This window comes from Garra rufa, chromosome 5 (genome assembly GCF_049309525.1).
Source record: "Garra rufa chromosome 5, GarRuf1.0, whole genome shotgun sequence".
In the NCBI taxonomy this organism is placed as follows: Eukaryota; Metazoa; Chordata; class Actinopteri; order Cypriniformes; family Cyprinidae; genus Garra; species Garra rufa.
In genome coordinates this window covers 7,608,569-7,626,124 of record NC_133365.1, presented here as the reverse complement: position 1 = coordinate 7,626,124, position 17,556 = coordinate 7,608,569, and the positions used below count along the sequence as shown (strand labels likewise).

Sequence of the window (17,556 nt, the reverse complement as noted above, 5' to 3'; positions counted from 1 at the left end):
CCAAATTTTAACAGCTCTAATGCAAGATACAAAACTTTATATGGTCCTGTCAAGCAGACAAAAACATGATGAATAGGACATGTGGCTTTGCATGGTTTAACAACATACTACTGTTATCGCTTAGGGTGCACTCACGTTTGTTGCCAGCTATTTTGACAATAATGGCTGTATGTTGAGTTATTTTCAGAGGACAGTAAATCTATACTGCTATACAAGCTGCACACTGACTACTCTAAAATATATCCAGGTTTCATTCCTATGGTATTGTCCCTTCAGAAGATTTACTAAAATGGTTGCTGAAATGTGAAAGTTGTACTCACTTTTGTTAGATACTGTAAATATACCTTGCAGTAACATTTTAAAATATTTTGCAGGTTACTTTTGAATGGCTGCCAATGGAGAGAGATTTTTTAGAAGCCAGATGAAGTGTTTTTGATGGTGTGTTTTCCAGCAAGTGATAACAGGTTATGTTAACCAGCAAAACTCTGACCTGTTGCATTGTGGCCACACTTCACTAGATACGGATGATTCGTAAACTATTGATTGCAGTATATAAAAGATCAATGATGGACAGCAGACACAGCAGGTGCTGTCTTTGCTTTTAACCCTTGTGCGACCTTACGGACATTTTTGTCCATTTCAATTTTGTTTTTTGTTTTAAGTGTGTCTGTGTTAATGCCTACTGCATAAATCTTGACTCAGGTGTGTATTTTTATGGAAATTTTAATATTTCACCCTCATTTCCTTCAAAAAATCTATTTTACCCATTAACCCATTAAAACTGCAATTTTTTAACCCAGGGCCATTTGACTATAAAATGATGCAATATTTGCTAATAGGCATTCATTCTATCGGCAAGGCTTCAAATTTTAAATTTTTACCATTTTTTACTAGATTGTGCCATTTTTTTTTTCAAATTTGGCATATAAAAGAAATACTCACTTTTTTGTGTTTTCTGCTTATGCATATTATAGTCTATTATAGAGTCAATTGGAAAAATAATGCAGCTAAAATTGTGTGGGTATGTTGCATGTGTTTACTGAAAATTGTATGGGTGTAATTAGTTTGAAAGAAATTGTATTGTACTGGCAATCAAAAATCCCACTCCATGTATTTGAGTCCCACCCTTGGCAGGGTCATATGGCCATGTGAAAGCTATGAATAAGGTCAAATAAGGTTAATGAGCTTTGAGGATTTTTTCTTTTTCACCCAAACACACATTTTAATCCTTGATTGAACTTTTTCATTTGTTATTGTTTTTGTACAGAGATAAAAGGTGAGCTTGAATTTGATGTAGAAGTTCAGAAGCCCCTAAACAGTCAGTGAAAGTGGAAAAAAAAAATTCTATGACAGTTTTTTGACATGGCCTTTTTTGTCCATCATGGCCCTAAGTGTTAGTTTTTTTTTAAAAATCTGACACTACATAAAAAAATATAAATGCCTCAAAATGAATGTTGTTGTTCTGCTTATCATTTAGTATATGGAAATTAACTACTGTTTTTCATTTTTTCATAAAAAAAACACCTGTGGCATTATGTAAACAAACAGCATTTAAAGGGTTAAAATTCTGAAAATTAATGAATGTTTGGTATCTATGGATAGAACAGATGCTGGTTAAAAAATAGACATCAGTGAAAGTGGAAAAAAATATTAATAAATCATATTTTATGACAGTTTTTGGATGTGGAAATTTTTGTCCATTTTGCATCTATGTGTAACTTTTTTTTTGAACGCACAAGGGTTAAAGCTGACTGTTATGATTGAAACAAACAACCTGTTCTCACTTCACAGGCATCTGATACTACTAGTTCAAGAACTCTCTGTGTGTGACTGTACAGACACTACTTTTAGACAGTCAAGAAAAAGAATAAAAAATTGACTCATTTAAACTCTGGTGCTAGTTGAGGCTTTGCACTTTCCCTGAACTCTCAGTAGACCAGTTCAGTCAGTTGAAGACCAAATCAAGTCAGAACGTTTGCAGGAATAATTTATGATCAAACTGAAGTTTACACATTTCATCCAGTAGACTCTTTGGAAAAAAAATAACATCATGCTTGGGATGAGGATTATGACTTCATCCATCAGTTCACTGAGATACAGATAAAACAACAGCAGCGCAGTGGAATAAAGCAAAAGTTTCTCAAGATGCATTTTGAAATCATGAGCTTCTTGTAACTTTACAGTATATTGAAAATATGGCTGTCATGGCATGTGTTCACACAGATCAACACCACAGAGGTGGCAATCTTATGTTGTGCATTTACAGTATGTGTAAAATTGTCGATACTGAAATCATTAAAATTTAAGTAAATCCAGAGAGAGAAAGAAAGAAAGAAAGAAAGAAAGAAAGAAAGAAAGAAAGAAAGAAAGAAAGAAAGAAAGAAAGAAAGAAAGAAAGAAAGAAAGAGAACGAACAAACATATATCTGAACCTTTGGGGAAAGAACTTTAATGATTTTGTGGCCCTGTCTCAAACTCATGACACCCTGTGAATGGGTCACTTGACTTCCTGCAAATCTAGCCCAATCACACCAGTTTCTCATTTGGCTAATTTCCTGATTTATTTAAGCACAAACCTTCCAGGCTTAGCATAGACTTCTGTTTTGCCTCTGCAAGCATAACGGGTGTTTTTTTTTTTTTTTTTTTTTTGTCTGTTGTTGGTTTGTCTGTGTTTTGACACTGCTTACCTTCGGGACCTGATCGCTCTTGTTTCCGACCTTTGTTTTTGTGCTCTGAACCCTGTCTGAATTATTCTGTTGTGGATGTGTGTTTTGGTCTGACCCTCTGTGCTATGAATCCTGCATGTTTGAGTCTGTTGTGGGATGTACAGCTTGGACTGATTTTTCATGTTCTGACCATTGCTTCACTATTTTATTTGCTGCCAAACTCTGCTTCCCTGTGCTCTCAAGTTGTCTGGATCCAAACCAAAACCCTCAAGCCCAAGTGTTACAACTGAAGATTTCTAGATGAGCCAATTGCTCATCACTATTTTCTTGTTCTTAGATGGATTTTAATCAGCTATATTCACATGTAGCACTACATACAGGTGTCACAATGCCTGAAAAGCTCATAAAATACCTGCTGAAATGGCTCCAGAACTACTACAAATTCAATGAAGTCTTTTTGTTCCCTTTCCTTTTCAAACCATTTTTGGTCTGATGCAAACACTTTATTTTTAATCTTCAGTATTTGACTTTCAATATTTGGTTTTTAATGTTAAAAAAGTGCTGCTTTTAGAGTGAAGTGCTTGGATTTTGTGCATAATTTCTCCTTTGCAGCATCAATCACTGGATATAATGCATGCCTTCTTAAAGGCTTCCCTGTCACCCAAGTTCTCTTGTTGTGCACCAGTTGAGGAAGTAATTACGGATCCACATAACCTGCTGCTCGGGATCTGCTGTCTCAATTCTACTTTTTCCAAACTGACTTGGGATTTCACATTTCCTCTTCCTTTGTCACATGCCCTCAAACAGGTCTCATCCCTATACTGCTGCCACATTTCAAGAAATGCTTCAGTGAGATTCACAGCTCAATAAAAGTGACTGGAGGAAGAATTTAGAAATGTAGAAGTACTTTGTTAAAAGTTGCTAGAATACCAATGAAAGATAGATTAGGTAGCACTGGTAAAGCTTGTTCTATTACTGAAAATCTCCATTGCTGTGCAGAACAATCTCATGAAGAAGATTTCCCAATCACTGAAGCAGTTCATGATTTAAGTCTAGCAGGAGTTCTGCATTTTCACAAAAAACTTTCTTACAGTCACTGAAACTGTCTACAGTGCAAACATTAATATCTTACATCGTATTTGCACTGAAAGAATTCACAAAAGCACAGAATTTGTTTAGTAAATGCGTGCACTGAACAAAACTTCAGTGTTTTCAGCAGTGGCTAATCTAAAAGTCTCTAATTGGCCATAGCATTTATGCACTCAGAAACATATGTGATTGGTTATGATGCACAACGCTGGAAAACTAAAAAGAAATCTGATGCAACATGAGCAGATGTAATGCTCCAAACAACACCTTTCATTCATTTTCCCATTTCACTTCAATTGTAAAAGTTGTAATAGATTTAGTTTAACTGTGTACGGACATCATTTGAATTTGGGGGCATTTTTGCTCATTTTGGTGGCATTTTTGCCTCAAACCCCTATTCATTTCAAACTCTGCTGGATACCTACATCCCCACATAGTGGTTCACAAGGCTGACCACTGTACTCATGTACATTTGAGTCAGATATGAAAGTGTAAATCCACTGAAGAACAGCAACAAATCATAAGTCTAAAGAAACACCTCCTTTTTCCTTAGACCTTTTCGTTTCATCAGCTATTGCACACTTCACTTAATTTAACCTCTTTTATGATTTCAGTCTGTACTGTTTGGTCAAAAATTCTGATATTTAATTCTGAATCCCACTGCTACTGTACACCAAACCCAATTCGCTTCCAAAATAGCAATTAAGTTATATTGAAGGACTCTTTATAACCTCCCTGAGAAATATTCTATGTGCCTCTCAGTAGATGCACAAGCATAAGAAAAAGCAGAGTATTTGATTACTAGTCCTCAAGTTATACATAATCCGTCTACCAAGAATAATAAAAGTTTTTCTCTTGATGCCTGTTTGAATCTTGGGGAAAACCTTGTTATGAGGCTGGACTGATGCCTCAGATTTGGTTTGAGAAATGGCTGGGAAGAAGCATAAAAAAATGAGAATCAGTTGTGCATTCAGATGCACTTTATGGTCCCGCGTTATCAGAATGGCACACTACTAGCAACAGGTTTTTGAAGACATCTTTGAGTATGTTATGTGAATGATGAAAACAGACATGATCTGTTTGATCACTATCTTCATTTGTTTATAAGGAGACCTATTATGCCCCTTTTTACAATATGTATTATAGGTCTCAGGTGTTCCCAGAATGTGTCTGTGAAGTTTCAGCTCTAAATATCCCACAGATCATTTGTAATACCATTTTGAAAATGACAATTTTGAGTGGAAGCAGAAACACGCTGTTTTTGTGCATGTCTCTTTAAATGCAAGTGAGCTGCTGCTTCCCACCCCCTATTTCCAGAAAAGGACTATGCCTTTACAGCTCGTACCTTGGATACTCCAACATGTTTGATTTTGATTATCATGTCTATCATGCTGAAATCATTTCAAACCATATTAGTTTAAACTTTTGATATACGGTTTTGTGAGCACACACATCCAAAGCAATGGCTGTCACCACAGCAGTCGTAAACTAAGTTATCTTTCATGTCTTATTGCGCTTAAACTGTCAAATACACAGACGTTTATGTTAAAAACACATGAGTTACAAAAAACAGTTGGTTATGTCTGTGAAGGTAAACAGATGGGAATAAAAACTCATGTTTATATTAGATCTGTGCGGCAGCAGTGTAATATACAGTAACTAAATCAATAAATACACTGATCTCTTGTCTCCTCGGAGGCTGGGACTCTAAATAGTGTTTTGTGCTCATCTGTGCCACCAATGACGGAACGGTTAGCAATTTTTGCCATGGCGTTATTAGTTGTGAAAACAAACAAAATTCATAGGTTTAACATTAATAGGATAATTTGACTAGAAACACTTAATTCCGGAAATGTAAAGATTGTCATTCCAATCAGGTGAGACTTCCACGTTCAGGAAAAAGTTGGATAAAAATATGTCTTTTCCAGACTGACACCAATGAAAGTTTTGTTTGCTATTGATGTTTCATAGAAAGCTCAATTAAAGAGATGAAGTGTTTGAAGAGGGATTTTAAATGATGGCTAATTACACTTCATTAGATTGCCAGGAACATGGAAATCCCAGCACAATCACAAGACGCTTTTCAAAACGTCTCTCAGTGATACGGGCTGAGTAAAGAGTGTATAATATAACTACAATAAGACACGCGCAGAGACATTGTATAAACACCATTACAGGAGGATAACAATATGCTGGCATTTACTCAGCTGCCATGCTAATTTGAATCAAAGATAATTAGTTTTTATCTGCTGTTTCTCTTTTTTATAATTTATTTCACTCACACACAGGTTTCCACACAGGTTTTATATGGACATTCTATAAACATAATGGTTTTTATACTGTACAAACTGTATTTTCTCTCCCCTTACCCTAACCCTACCCCTCAAACAACTGTCTAATATATGTCCCCATTTATATTTGAATTTCAGGGATAACAACTTCATCAAGGATTTCCCGCAGTTGGCCGACGGGTTAATGGTGATTCCTCTGCCTGTGGAGGAGCAGTGCCGAGGAGTTCTGTCAGAGCCTCTGCCCAACCTGCAGCTGCTCTCAGGTAAATCTTACATACCACAGGACAACCAGGGCTTTTGTAACAACTAGATGGCACAAAAACTCAACGCAGCATTTTCCTAAACAGCATTTCATTACATGAGACACATGGACATTTGGCTTGACGCAATCACGGGCAGCAACGCAAAGTGGGTTCTGTGCTAATTTGTCAAGACAAAGGTCTAAGAGGAGTATGATATTCTAACCGTTTCACAGTTTGTGACACTCCGCTTGCAGTATTCCTAACAGGCGAGTGTCATGGTGGACACTCAAATCCACTATATTTTTACAAATAATACTGTTTTAGTGTCACAGAATATAGTTTTAAGAGTTTTTAATGCGAGAATGTATTAGTTTAGACTTTAGATAATGTCTGTTTAAAAAATTGCTTTAAAAGGGTCCTTTTATGCTCTTTTACAAAGTCTTTATTTTGTTTTAGGGGTGCACTAAAGCATGCTCTCATGCTTGGTGCAAGTGAACAGCGCATAATTGTGCCATCCCAAAGAGGCACAAAATCACTTTCACAGACTTTCACATTAAATGTACCCTTCTGGTGGAATAACCTGCCCAACTCAATCCGAACAGCTGAGTCCTTATCCATCTTCAAGAATCAGCTAAAAACACAAATATTCCACCTTTATTTGACCCTCTAACTCTAGCACCCTCTATTCTAATTCTATTCTATTCTAAAAGAAATTGTCCTTTTAGACTTATACTCTATTCATTTACTTACTGCTTGTTTTCTTAAAAAAAAAAAAACACTAGTTTATCTGTTCTTGTTGTATTATATCTATCTATTGTTAGGCCTCTAACACTAGCTTGCTTTGTCTTTTTTTAGTCTATCAATTTTCTTATATAATTTAAAAAAAACTTGATACGTGTACTGCGTTAGCCTTTTTTGTTGATTTTGATTTCTTCCATTGTCCTCTTTTGTAAGTCGCTTTGGATAAAAGCGTCTGCTAAATGTAAATATAAATGTTAACACTTGTGCAGTCGAACTGTATTAACACAATATCTGCAATTATACACTTTGGAACACTTGTACACGTTTCCTCAAGGTGTGCTTTAGTGAACTGTCAACTCATTGTGAACGGTCCTCTGAGAGATCATTGCTTTAAAGGCGTCCTATTTACACTCTCACAGTCTTTTCCCTGAGGTCCATATATAATGTTAGAAGATAGTTAGTTTTGTAAACAACGTTTGAGTTACAATATTAACAGAAGATGTCTGTAACTCCCTGTGATTGCATTAAGCCTACTGATTCATACAGGGTTGGTATGACTAGTTTTTACTAAGATGGATGGTGAAAACAAACAAGCCTTATGTATGTGATTAATTACGTGAATCTAAAACGGATAGTTTAAGTCCTGGCTTCTGGTTTGCTGTCATTTGCGCCGAGTGGGAAAAGAGCTTAAAAACCCGGATGCGACAGTGGTGGGAGAGACGTGGGCAAGGTTTACTTTGTCTTTCTTTCCTCACAATTTCACTGGGCTCAAAAGAACAAGAAAAAGCCTGTATTTCATGATAAATCTCCTTTGAAATAGAACATGACGTGAGGAACTGACAGTAATCGTGGCATCAGCTCAGTGGACGGCCGCTCTCTGTCTCAATGACTAGGAGACAGAGAAACCAGCGGAGCAAAAAGCTTTCATTTCCCCCTCATATCGCTTTTGATCACAACTCCAATTCAGAGCTGTCATTTCATTTATTTGTTTTCACTCAGTTCTTTCTAATGTGGACTCCACACAAATGCAGGCTCCAATGACAAGTGGCTAATTCAATAACAGCTTGTCTTTTTTGTCAGGAGTGAGAGTGGAGAGTTGTTAACGCTGATTACGGCTCTCAGTTTTTGCTGCAGCAGTTCAAATGAGATTTAAACCATTAGTGCATCTGTCAGCGCGAGACAAAAGAAGCATGATATGGCTGATGGGATGTTTTGAGGGGGCTGCTGTCATCTCACACCACACAAATAGGATAAGCAGAATGTTCAAAAGTGTTTTTTTTTTTTAAACAGGCAGGCCAAAGTGATCTGTAATACCAGGAGACAGGTATCATTTACCATTCCCAGTCATCCCAAAGGCTTGTAATGTGATATCTGCTATTGTTGCTTATAAAACCACAGAACTTTCGAACCTTCTGAACCAGTTCATCTTAGTTGTAACAGCCTGTTCACGCCAAAGAACTGTAGTGCTGACTATAGCTATAAAGTTTTAATAATTGTTAAAATTCTGATGAATGATAAACACATTGACAGCCAAACAGAATCAGCCCGAATTTAAAGAACTTGAGTGTTTAAAATGGAAGATTATATAACTGCAGAAACATGCCAGTGAATGCAGCTCTTTCGAACTAAAAATGCTTTTTTGCATATTATTTACAGTTAGATGAAAAAAATGTATTACAGTTTATTTTAAATGCAATTTATTTTATTTTTTTTTGTTTTGTTTTGTTTTGTCTTTTGACCCACTTAAGTAGGACAACTTTATGTATTTTATTATTCAGTTGTCTTTGAAATATCAAAGTAAAGTGTATTGCTGGATGTACTGACAAGCATTTATGGTATGTTTCTTGTCATTTCATTGAAAGTTGCATGTCATGTATTTAAACAGTATTTGAATGAATTTGGGACCTACAGAGTGCACTCATAACGTTACATTGTAATGAAGTCTAGAAAAAAAAGCATTTAGAGTGCATTATTTCAATGCATGATTCAGACGATTAAAATGCATTTTTAAATGATCACATTATTCAAGATATGCGAGCAGAAAATTTATATATTTATATAATTATTTTTTTTTTTCCCGTCATTTTTCCTTCAAAAATTAGAACAACATTCTCAAAATAACATCTCGTTATTATGACATAATTGAGTGGAAAAAAATAATATGTGTGGGGCAGCAATGCATCCCCGTACATAAGCACAATAACACACATCAAATATTGTCTAATTATCATTATCGATGAAATCCCAGAAAATAGAGATATTACTTTTTGTCAATATCGCACACCCCTACTTTACAGTACAGCTTGCAATTTGTCATCACAACAAAGTGCACTTACATTATCTAATCTTTTAAGAATGGAAGTACACTACAAGTGCACATTCAATGCATTTAAGCCTCTTTTTTTTTTTTTTTTTTTCAAAAGAAGCTTGGTGGAGTATTCCGTTTTTCAGGCCAGTAAGCACCTCCTTGAGTAAAACCTCTTTTTATCTCAAGGGAATCTGTTAATGTAGTTATTAATAAAGTTGCAAAAGTGGGGCATTAATGTGTGTCTGTGTTACAGGAGACGCTCAGTTCAGTGAAGCCACAGGATACCCCATGATGCAACAGTGGAGAGTCAGGAGTAACCTGTATAGAGTGAAGCTCAGTGCCATCACCCTGTCCTCAGGTACCATGAAAAACACACATACAACAAACACGTGTCTGTGTATGTTCAACTCAGTTATACTATAATTCCCTCAAAAATTAAACATTATGTAGATAAAGTAGATCTCCCTCATGTCGTTCCAAAACCATGTGATTTTTCCTTCTATTTTGTTTTTGTTATACATATTTTAGACAGGAGGAAAACTGACATACTGTACATTGTCAATAAATCATAAAAGCCCAGCTTTTAAAGGGGTTACCAAGAGGTAATATATTGGTGTACATTGGTAAAATATTGGTAAGTAAATGTGTGCACTACTGTGATGGTGACATAAATTCAGTTAACTCATATATTCAACTTGACTTTGCTTTCTTCATACAGTATTCAGCTCAAGAAAATATTGCACTTTAACAAAGATACACCAGGTCTCTTATTAGTGTTAAGCTATTAGAAACAAACTTACACTATAAATAGAAGTGGCTGTGAGGAGAAAAGGCAATGTTGTAGCTTTTAATACAAGATATTTAAAAAGAAATGGCATCAAGTTGAGAATAACCAGGAAACAAGTTCATGCTAAATTGAAACTATCACATGAAAACATAGTGTTAAAAATGGTTCCAGCGAATGCTTAAGTCTAACTGCACAAGGCTTATTTAAAACACACACACACACAAATCCTATGTATAGTCATATCCTTTCACAGCCACTGTATCAGTAATTGTATGAAAATGAAACTTGTATTAATTCTCATTCTGGGCTGATGAAAAGTCACAATATCTTTCTTCACCTGCTTTAAATAAAAGTAATAATTATATACTGTAGAAAAGGAGAAATAAATGATAAGGGTCTAGTTAGCATATTTTAAAAGTCAATGGAACAAAGAATGGACAAAAAGGTCATTTTTTTACATTTTTCTTTTGTGGTCCACAGCAGAAAGTCAGTCACATCAGTTTGGAACAACATGGGGATAATAAACGAAGACCTAATATAAATTTTTGGGTGAATGTGTGAGATTTTCATTTCATTATTTGCTATAGGTAAATAATTTAAAGAATAAAATTAGGTTAACAATAAGTGTTAAAAGGGTCATCGGATGCTCAATTTCCACAAGTTGATATGATTCTTTAATGAGAAGTCTATAACATACTTTGGTTAAAATTTTTCAATGGTAGTGTAAAAAACACTCTTTTTACCTCGTCAAAATCAGCCCTTTTTAGAGCAAGCTATTCTGTTGCATGTTCCTTTAAATGCTAATGAGCTCTGCTGGAAGCAGCTGACACTGGAAGCTTTGCACATACAGGTTAAAAATGGCTGTGCCCGCTTTTATATTAAGAATAAGGTGGATGGCTTTTCATTGAAAATGAATGGGAAAAACACTTCTGGAACAAGGCCACTGAAAAAGGGAGAAGGCAGTATATCACTGTCAGAGTACTGGAATTGTAGGCGTAATAAAGCAAGTTTCACTGGCCTCTTAAAAGGCCTGGTGACAAGCAAGAAATATATGACAATCATAAATCACAGATTTTCTCAATATACAAAATTAATTGTTTCTGTATGTGTGGTGGTGCTTTGGTCAGATTTCTCAAAGGTGCTGAAATCCCTGACGGCGGACAGCACACGGGATGAGTTGCTTGCGTTTATGCAGCAGTACGGCAGTCATTACATCTCAGAGGCGCTGTATGGTTCTGAACTCACCTGCAACATCTACTTTCCCAGCAAGAAGTCCCAGCAACAGCTCTGGCTCCAGTACCAGAAAGGTAAGAGAGAGGTAAAGGGGTCAAGGAGAAGGGAAAGATGTCTATCATCACAGACGATAGAAACATACATAAATCAATAAAGCTAAATCATTTCATTTCATGGGGTTTGTGCATTGAAGTTCCTGCTCTGAAATGCCCTGTGCTGAACATCAAATATTACCCCAGTGGGTTCTGGACATGTGAAAGATTTGAGGGCACTCATATTGAATAAATAAGGTATGTAAAATAAAACAAAGACAAATTCAGAAGGCCTACAGCAAGGGTTTCAGCTTTGGCCCTTGAGGTCCACTTTCCTGCAGAGTTTAGTTCCAAACTTGCTTAAACTCAGCTGCTTGTAACTTTCTAGTAATCCTGAAGACTTTGATTAGCTTGGAAAGTCTATTAATGTGGTTGTGAACCTCTCATCTACCTTCCTGCCATCTGCCTGTTATTTTCAAGTAATCCTGAACCTTGATTACCTGCTTTAGGTGTGTTTGATTAGGTTCTAGCTGAACGCTGCAGGAGGGTTGCTCTCCAGGAGCCGAATTAGCCAACTCTGCAATCATTCTTTAATGGGCTTTCTTTGAATCCTGATTTAAAATACAGTATGTATTTTCTAGATGTTGAGTCACCTGAGAGTTCTTTACACAGGCAGGGGCACTGACCTCTTATCCATAATCCTTCCATGCATAAGAAATACTGTACAGGATTTAGTAATCCAGTGTTTTCCAACTCTGTTTCTGGGGGCACATCAACAGTACACATCCCTCATCTAATTAGGATTGAAAATGTGTACTCCAGGAAACAAGGTTGGGAAACACTACAGATTTTTTTATGGTCATGATTTATTTTTCTGTAATTAATCACATATTTATAATGTCATAATTTCGCATTGAACCTCCAAATTAATGAAGAAACTAAATAAATACAGTATATTTTAAATATGTTTAATGGTATCATTTTACTAAGTAGTATTGATACCAGTACTGCTACTGGTGTCTCTATTAAATGCATTTTTCTTTCATTTTACATATTAATTATTGCCATTCAAAATTACAGTATATTTTTATCATTTAATAGGCTCTGAAATATATAACAACTTTTAATGTAAGTGATTTTAAAATTTTCACATAAATTGTATATGCATAAACTATACAGATTAATTTTTATTCAAGCTACTAAAGTTAATCAGTGACTAAAGCAATCAAGTGATGATTTCTCGTTTTTTTTTTTGTTTTGTTTTTTTCATCACTGATAGACTTCAGCAGGTTTCACTTTAAAAGCAGCATGATCTCTTTAAAACCTGATGCACATGACATGGATCTGACACATATCCAATTTTCTTCCAATTTTACAGTCAGACTTTATAACTAATTTAAGATGACCTTTACAAGGTAACTCACCAAAACCAGGCATTTTGACATAAGTGTGTGTGTGTGTGTGTGTGTGTGTGTGTGTGTGTGTGTGTGTGTGTGTGTGTGTGTGTGTGTGTGTGTGTGTGTGTGTGTGTGTGTGTGTGTGTGTGTGTGTGTGTGTGTGTGTGTGTGTGTGTGTGTTTTTGTCCATTGAAGCGTTGCTGTGGCGCTGTCTTAGAGAATTGGGTTGAAAATTTTGGAATGTTGTGTAAAATTAGTTTTAATTAATTTCATAAACTATGAATGTTATCACAAATGTTGTTCTTCAACATATCTAATCTAAAGGGCCAGTTAAGGTACTTCTTGACTACATGAGTGCAGCATGATTTACCTGAACTACCATGTCTTAAACTTGGTCTAAAGATCAAGATCCTAATTATGTTGATAATCGGATATGTGTATTTAAAAAAAAAAAGTCAGATGGTCTGATGAATTTCTGACATGTCAGAAATGTAGGTCCACCTGTGTGAGGTTATTGCACAGTTCAAGCACAGCTGTGAAATGATTGCCCTAAATTCTGTGTTTTTGTCAGCTTTTTCTTTTCCTCCTTGCACCTGTGCGAAAACATAAATAAAACCATAGTGACGCAGTGTTTCTCTCGGGAAAGCATGTTTCTTCTTATGAAATAGCCACACCGTTCTAGGTGTTGGTGGTCCCACGTTTATGTCACACATATACAGCAGTGCAAGCAGTCAAGTTGCAGCTCAGCGATCGGACCAAATAGAAAAGGGAAGGAAAGGAGGTGATGTGAGGCCAAGTATGGTGACCCATACTAGGAATTTGTGCTCTGCATTTTAACCCAGTAGTGAACACACACCCGGAGCAGTGGTTCGTTGCCTTGCTCAAGGGACTCACCTCAGTCGTGGTATTGAGGGTGGAGAGAGTGCTGTACATTCACTCCCCCCACCTACAATCCCTGCCGGACCTGAGACTCGAACCCGCAACCTTTGGGTTACAAGTCCGACTCTCTAACCATTAGGCCACGGCTGCCCCTAATGTAGTGTGAACACATAAATGGTGAGCTTTGGCTTTACAGCTCATTTTTTTAATATGGCAAAATGTTGACAAGAGTTTGATGCAAGACTTTTTATTTTTCTTCTTTTTTTAGAATGGCTGTATAAATGTTGTAGAGATAGGGTGTCATATTTGGTGATGATGGAGTAAAGGAAGCCAGATCAGACTCCTAGACTTGCCATTGTAGCAGTCTCTCAGGCTGTATTAAATCATGTCATCCCACATTTTGAGTGAGTATTTTGGCATTTTATGTGAAGGATATGAGATGGCCAAGAGGGTCATACTGTATAACCAGTACTTTACACATTTCTTAGTGTGGGCTGGGAGCACTTGACTTCTACCCAAGGTGGTCTGTGACATAAGAGGCCTATATATTTTCTTAGCCTGTACTGGTGCCCCTCATGTCTGTATACTGCACGTTCTCCAAAAGGGAACAACCTGCTATCCAGAAACAATTGGCTCTTTGAATGAGACAATCCTTAACCCAGGCCAAGACTACTAGAGCTGTGTATCACTGATGTTGCTGTGGCAGGAAAGGTTGTGCGCCTTTGTGATTGGGCCCAGTGAGGCTGTGTACTCAAGAGGGGACCAAATATTGAACTATAAGGCTCCCTAGTTCTTCACTAATGTGACTTGGACACCTCTTCAGGAAAATTCGACAGATATACCCATGAGGCATTCACATGGAACCACTGAAGTGTAATTTTTTTGCTGTGCCTGGAAAAGGTAGACAGGAGGACCTGGTGAATTACCTTGTTGAAGACAGTCTTGTGAGGACAAACAATTTGGAATTTGCTCTTCCCAGTTGCAGCCTTTTAGTAACAGACAGTTTTATCTGAGGAATGTCCACTGGTTGTTATTGAGTAAGTAGTTATGTGAATGAAACATAAAGAAGGAGGAGAGAGAGTAGTCTAGTCAGGTTTTCAACTGCTGTAGGGTTGTTGGGATCACCCAAGCCTGATTGAATGTGATGTGCCAGCATTAGGATGTGTTGAAGATCAGTTGGAGCAATCTACTGTAGAACTGTGCATCTCAAATCTGTCCTGGGGACCGTCAACCACTTTATATTTTGGTCAGTTATTAGGTCATTAGTAGAGACTGCAAAACTTGAGTTAGGTATGACAAATGAGGAAGAATCCCAGAATGTATAGTGGTAGGGTTCCCCATGCAGGACAGATTTGAAAAGCACTTCTGCTAAAGATAAGGTCTAAGGCAGGGGAGTCCAATCCTGCTCCTGGAGGGTCACTGTCCTGAGCTTAGCTCTAGCTCTAAATAAACACACAAAACAGCTAATCAAGGATACTATAAACTTTTAGGCAGATGTGTTGGAGCAGGTTAGAGGTAAACACTGATGATTATATTTTCTTTAAAAAATCATTTATAAGGAAACCTCATGGAAGATTAAATAATAAAATAAGCGTGTTATGATCCCTATAAGAACATTGGACAAAGTATTGCATGTGGGCTGTGGCTAGTTATGTGTGAAGAGAACTGGCCTCTGATAGTTTCCACCTTACTGGTGAAAATATATGCTGACATGGTTGCTGATATAGATGGTTAAAATTGAGAAAATCAATTATTGAGCAAGTACATAAAAACTGCTCAGCACTCTCCTTACCCCGATTTGCAATGGTGAGCTCATATAATAATGATTTCAACGGATCATCCAAAAAGGCATCTGAGAAATCATTGTTAAAACAAAACCTCATTCAGAGAAGAGTTTCAACAAGATTCTTCCGGAAAGAAAAGTTTCACGCCTCAACTTCCCGATGGTCTCTAGTAGGCATCCACACTACAGCTTTATTTGTGCATGCTCATTTCCCTATTTTACATTTATATTACATTTTACTTTGCTAAAATAATAACAGTTAAATATAACCAGGCCTGTGGCCTTACAGATAATAAGTGATTTGGATAATTGCTGGATGTTAAATATATTTAGCAAATCCCAAAATTATTATTTTTTCTGTCCAAATTTGCTTGTAGCATTTAAAATAATTTAGTTTTGAACTTTAGAGAAAATATTACACAGTCTATGGGTATCTGCCAGAATTTTAATCTATGTGCTTTTCTAGTTTAGAGCATGCAATGAGTGTGCCAACATTTTTACCATATAGTTCTATTATTTGTCTTAGAGCCCAAGACACAAGAAAATGTTTCAGGTATTTTTTTTTTTTCTGCACCTTTAGTACCTGGCTATTTTTTTTAATAACAGCTCTGTGGGAGCAAAACTCATAAAGCTTACCACAAATGAGAAATCGGTCACCGTTTGCTTATCTTCACATGGTCACAAAACCATCTCATTTATTTCTTTAATAGATCCCAGAGTATGGATAAAAACATGGTAACTGTCCTTTTTAAAGACTTGACAGTCACAAAGTACATCAACAACAGTCTGTTTGAAATAGCCACTATGTTCAAGGTCTTCTAAAACCATATAACATGATCTAACACACTACACAAAACTGTACATTCACAAATGTTCCGGTAGGACTTTTTATCTGGGTAGCTGTTGACTCCCCTGGAAACTATTCCTTTGGGCTGGTCATTTGACTTCCATGACCCTAAACAACCCTAGAAAATATACTATGACATATTTAACAAGGCAGTATATTTCCCTGCAAGGTTCAGTTTGAGTCAGGACATCACTATGAGATCAGTTATAAATGCTACATTCACAAACACATAAGCTGACAGAAACGTTATAATATTTTTTAACATCTATCAACTAATGCAACTGCAAACCCTGCTTAAAGGATAACTATTGCCAAAATGCAACCTGGGCTTTTTTTTTTTTATATCTAAAAGCATAATTACAACAAACGAACCGTTTTTGAGATTAACCGTGGTTTCATTTTGTGGTCAATGTCCGGTGAATGGGAATACTAGGGGCATAACTTTGAGCGTATCAAAATCGATATTTTTACAACACTAAGAAGGCTCGACACACCATGAAACTTTGCTCGAAGTATCGCCTGGGTCTCTACACATGAACTCGAGCAATGAGAACATTGTTTGTGTACACAGAGTTTACTAAAAAGAAAGGTTTTGAACAACTCACTTTCACTGTTTGAGTTTCCGTTCGCGGCTGTCTTGCCAGTCAAGAAGTGTCGATCTTCGAATGCGAATGAATGGACTCCATAGGATGAAATATTAGGCTTATATGAGGCTCTTTTTACAACTAGAAGGTTAATATTGTTTTTCGCTTGCGACAAAACAACGAATTAGCCATGCATTTATATGGAAATATGCTTTAGGAGCTATCCATCCTCGCATTTGGAGATCGACACTTCTTAACTGGCAAGACGGCCGCGAGCGGAAACTCAAACAGTGAAAGTGAGTTGTTCAAAACCTTTCTTTTTAGTAAACTCTGTGTACACAAACAATGTTCTTAATGCCCAAGTTCATGTGTAGAGACCCAGGCGATACTTCGAGCAAAGTTTCATGGTGTGTCGAGCCTTCTTAGTGTTGTAAAAATATCGATTTTGATGCGCTCAAAGTTATGCCCCTAGAACTCCCGTTCACTGGCCATTGACCGCAAAACGAAATCACGGTCAATCTCAAAAACGGATCGTTTGTCGTAATTATGCTTTTAGATATAAGTTTGAAACTTCTACTAGTTAAACTTTCTAGTGATCCTGAAGACCTTGATTAGCTTGTTCAGCTGTGTTTGATTAGGGTTGAAGCTAAACTCTGCAGGAAAGTGGACCTTGAGGGC

The 17,556-nt window shown here is 36.7% G+C and overlaps 1 protein-coding gene across 1 annotated transcript in view; it reads left to right on the top strand.

The window, feature by feature from the left end:
* Nucleotides 1-6,179: 6,179 nt before the first annotated feature.
* LOC141335535 (astrotactin-2) overlaps nucleotides 6,180-17,556 on the top strand; it is a 95,483-nt gene continuing 84,106 nt past the window's right edge. Inside the window, exons 1-3 of the mRNA XM_073841033.1 lie at nucleotides 6,180-6,308; nucleotides 9,590-9,694; nucleotides 11,251-11,430. Coding sequence (XP_073697134.1) covers nucleotides 6,230-6,308; nucleotides 9,590-9,694; nucleotides 11,251-11,430 — 364 coding nt within the window. The 5' untranslated portion in view covers nucleotides 6,180-6,229. The remainder of the gene's footprint in view (nucleotides 6,309-9,589; nucleotides 9,695-11,250; nucleotides 11,431-17,556) is intronic.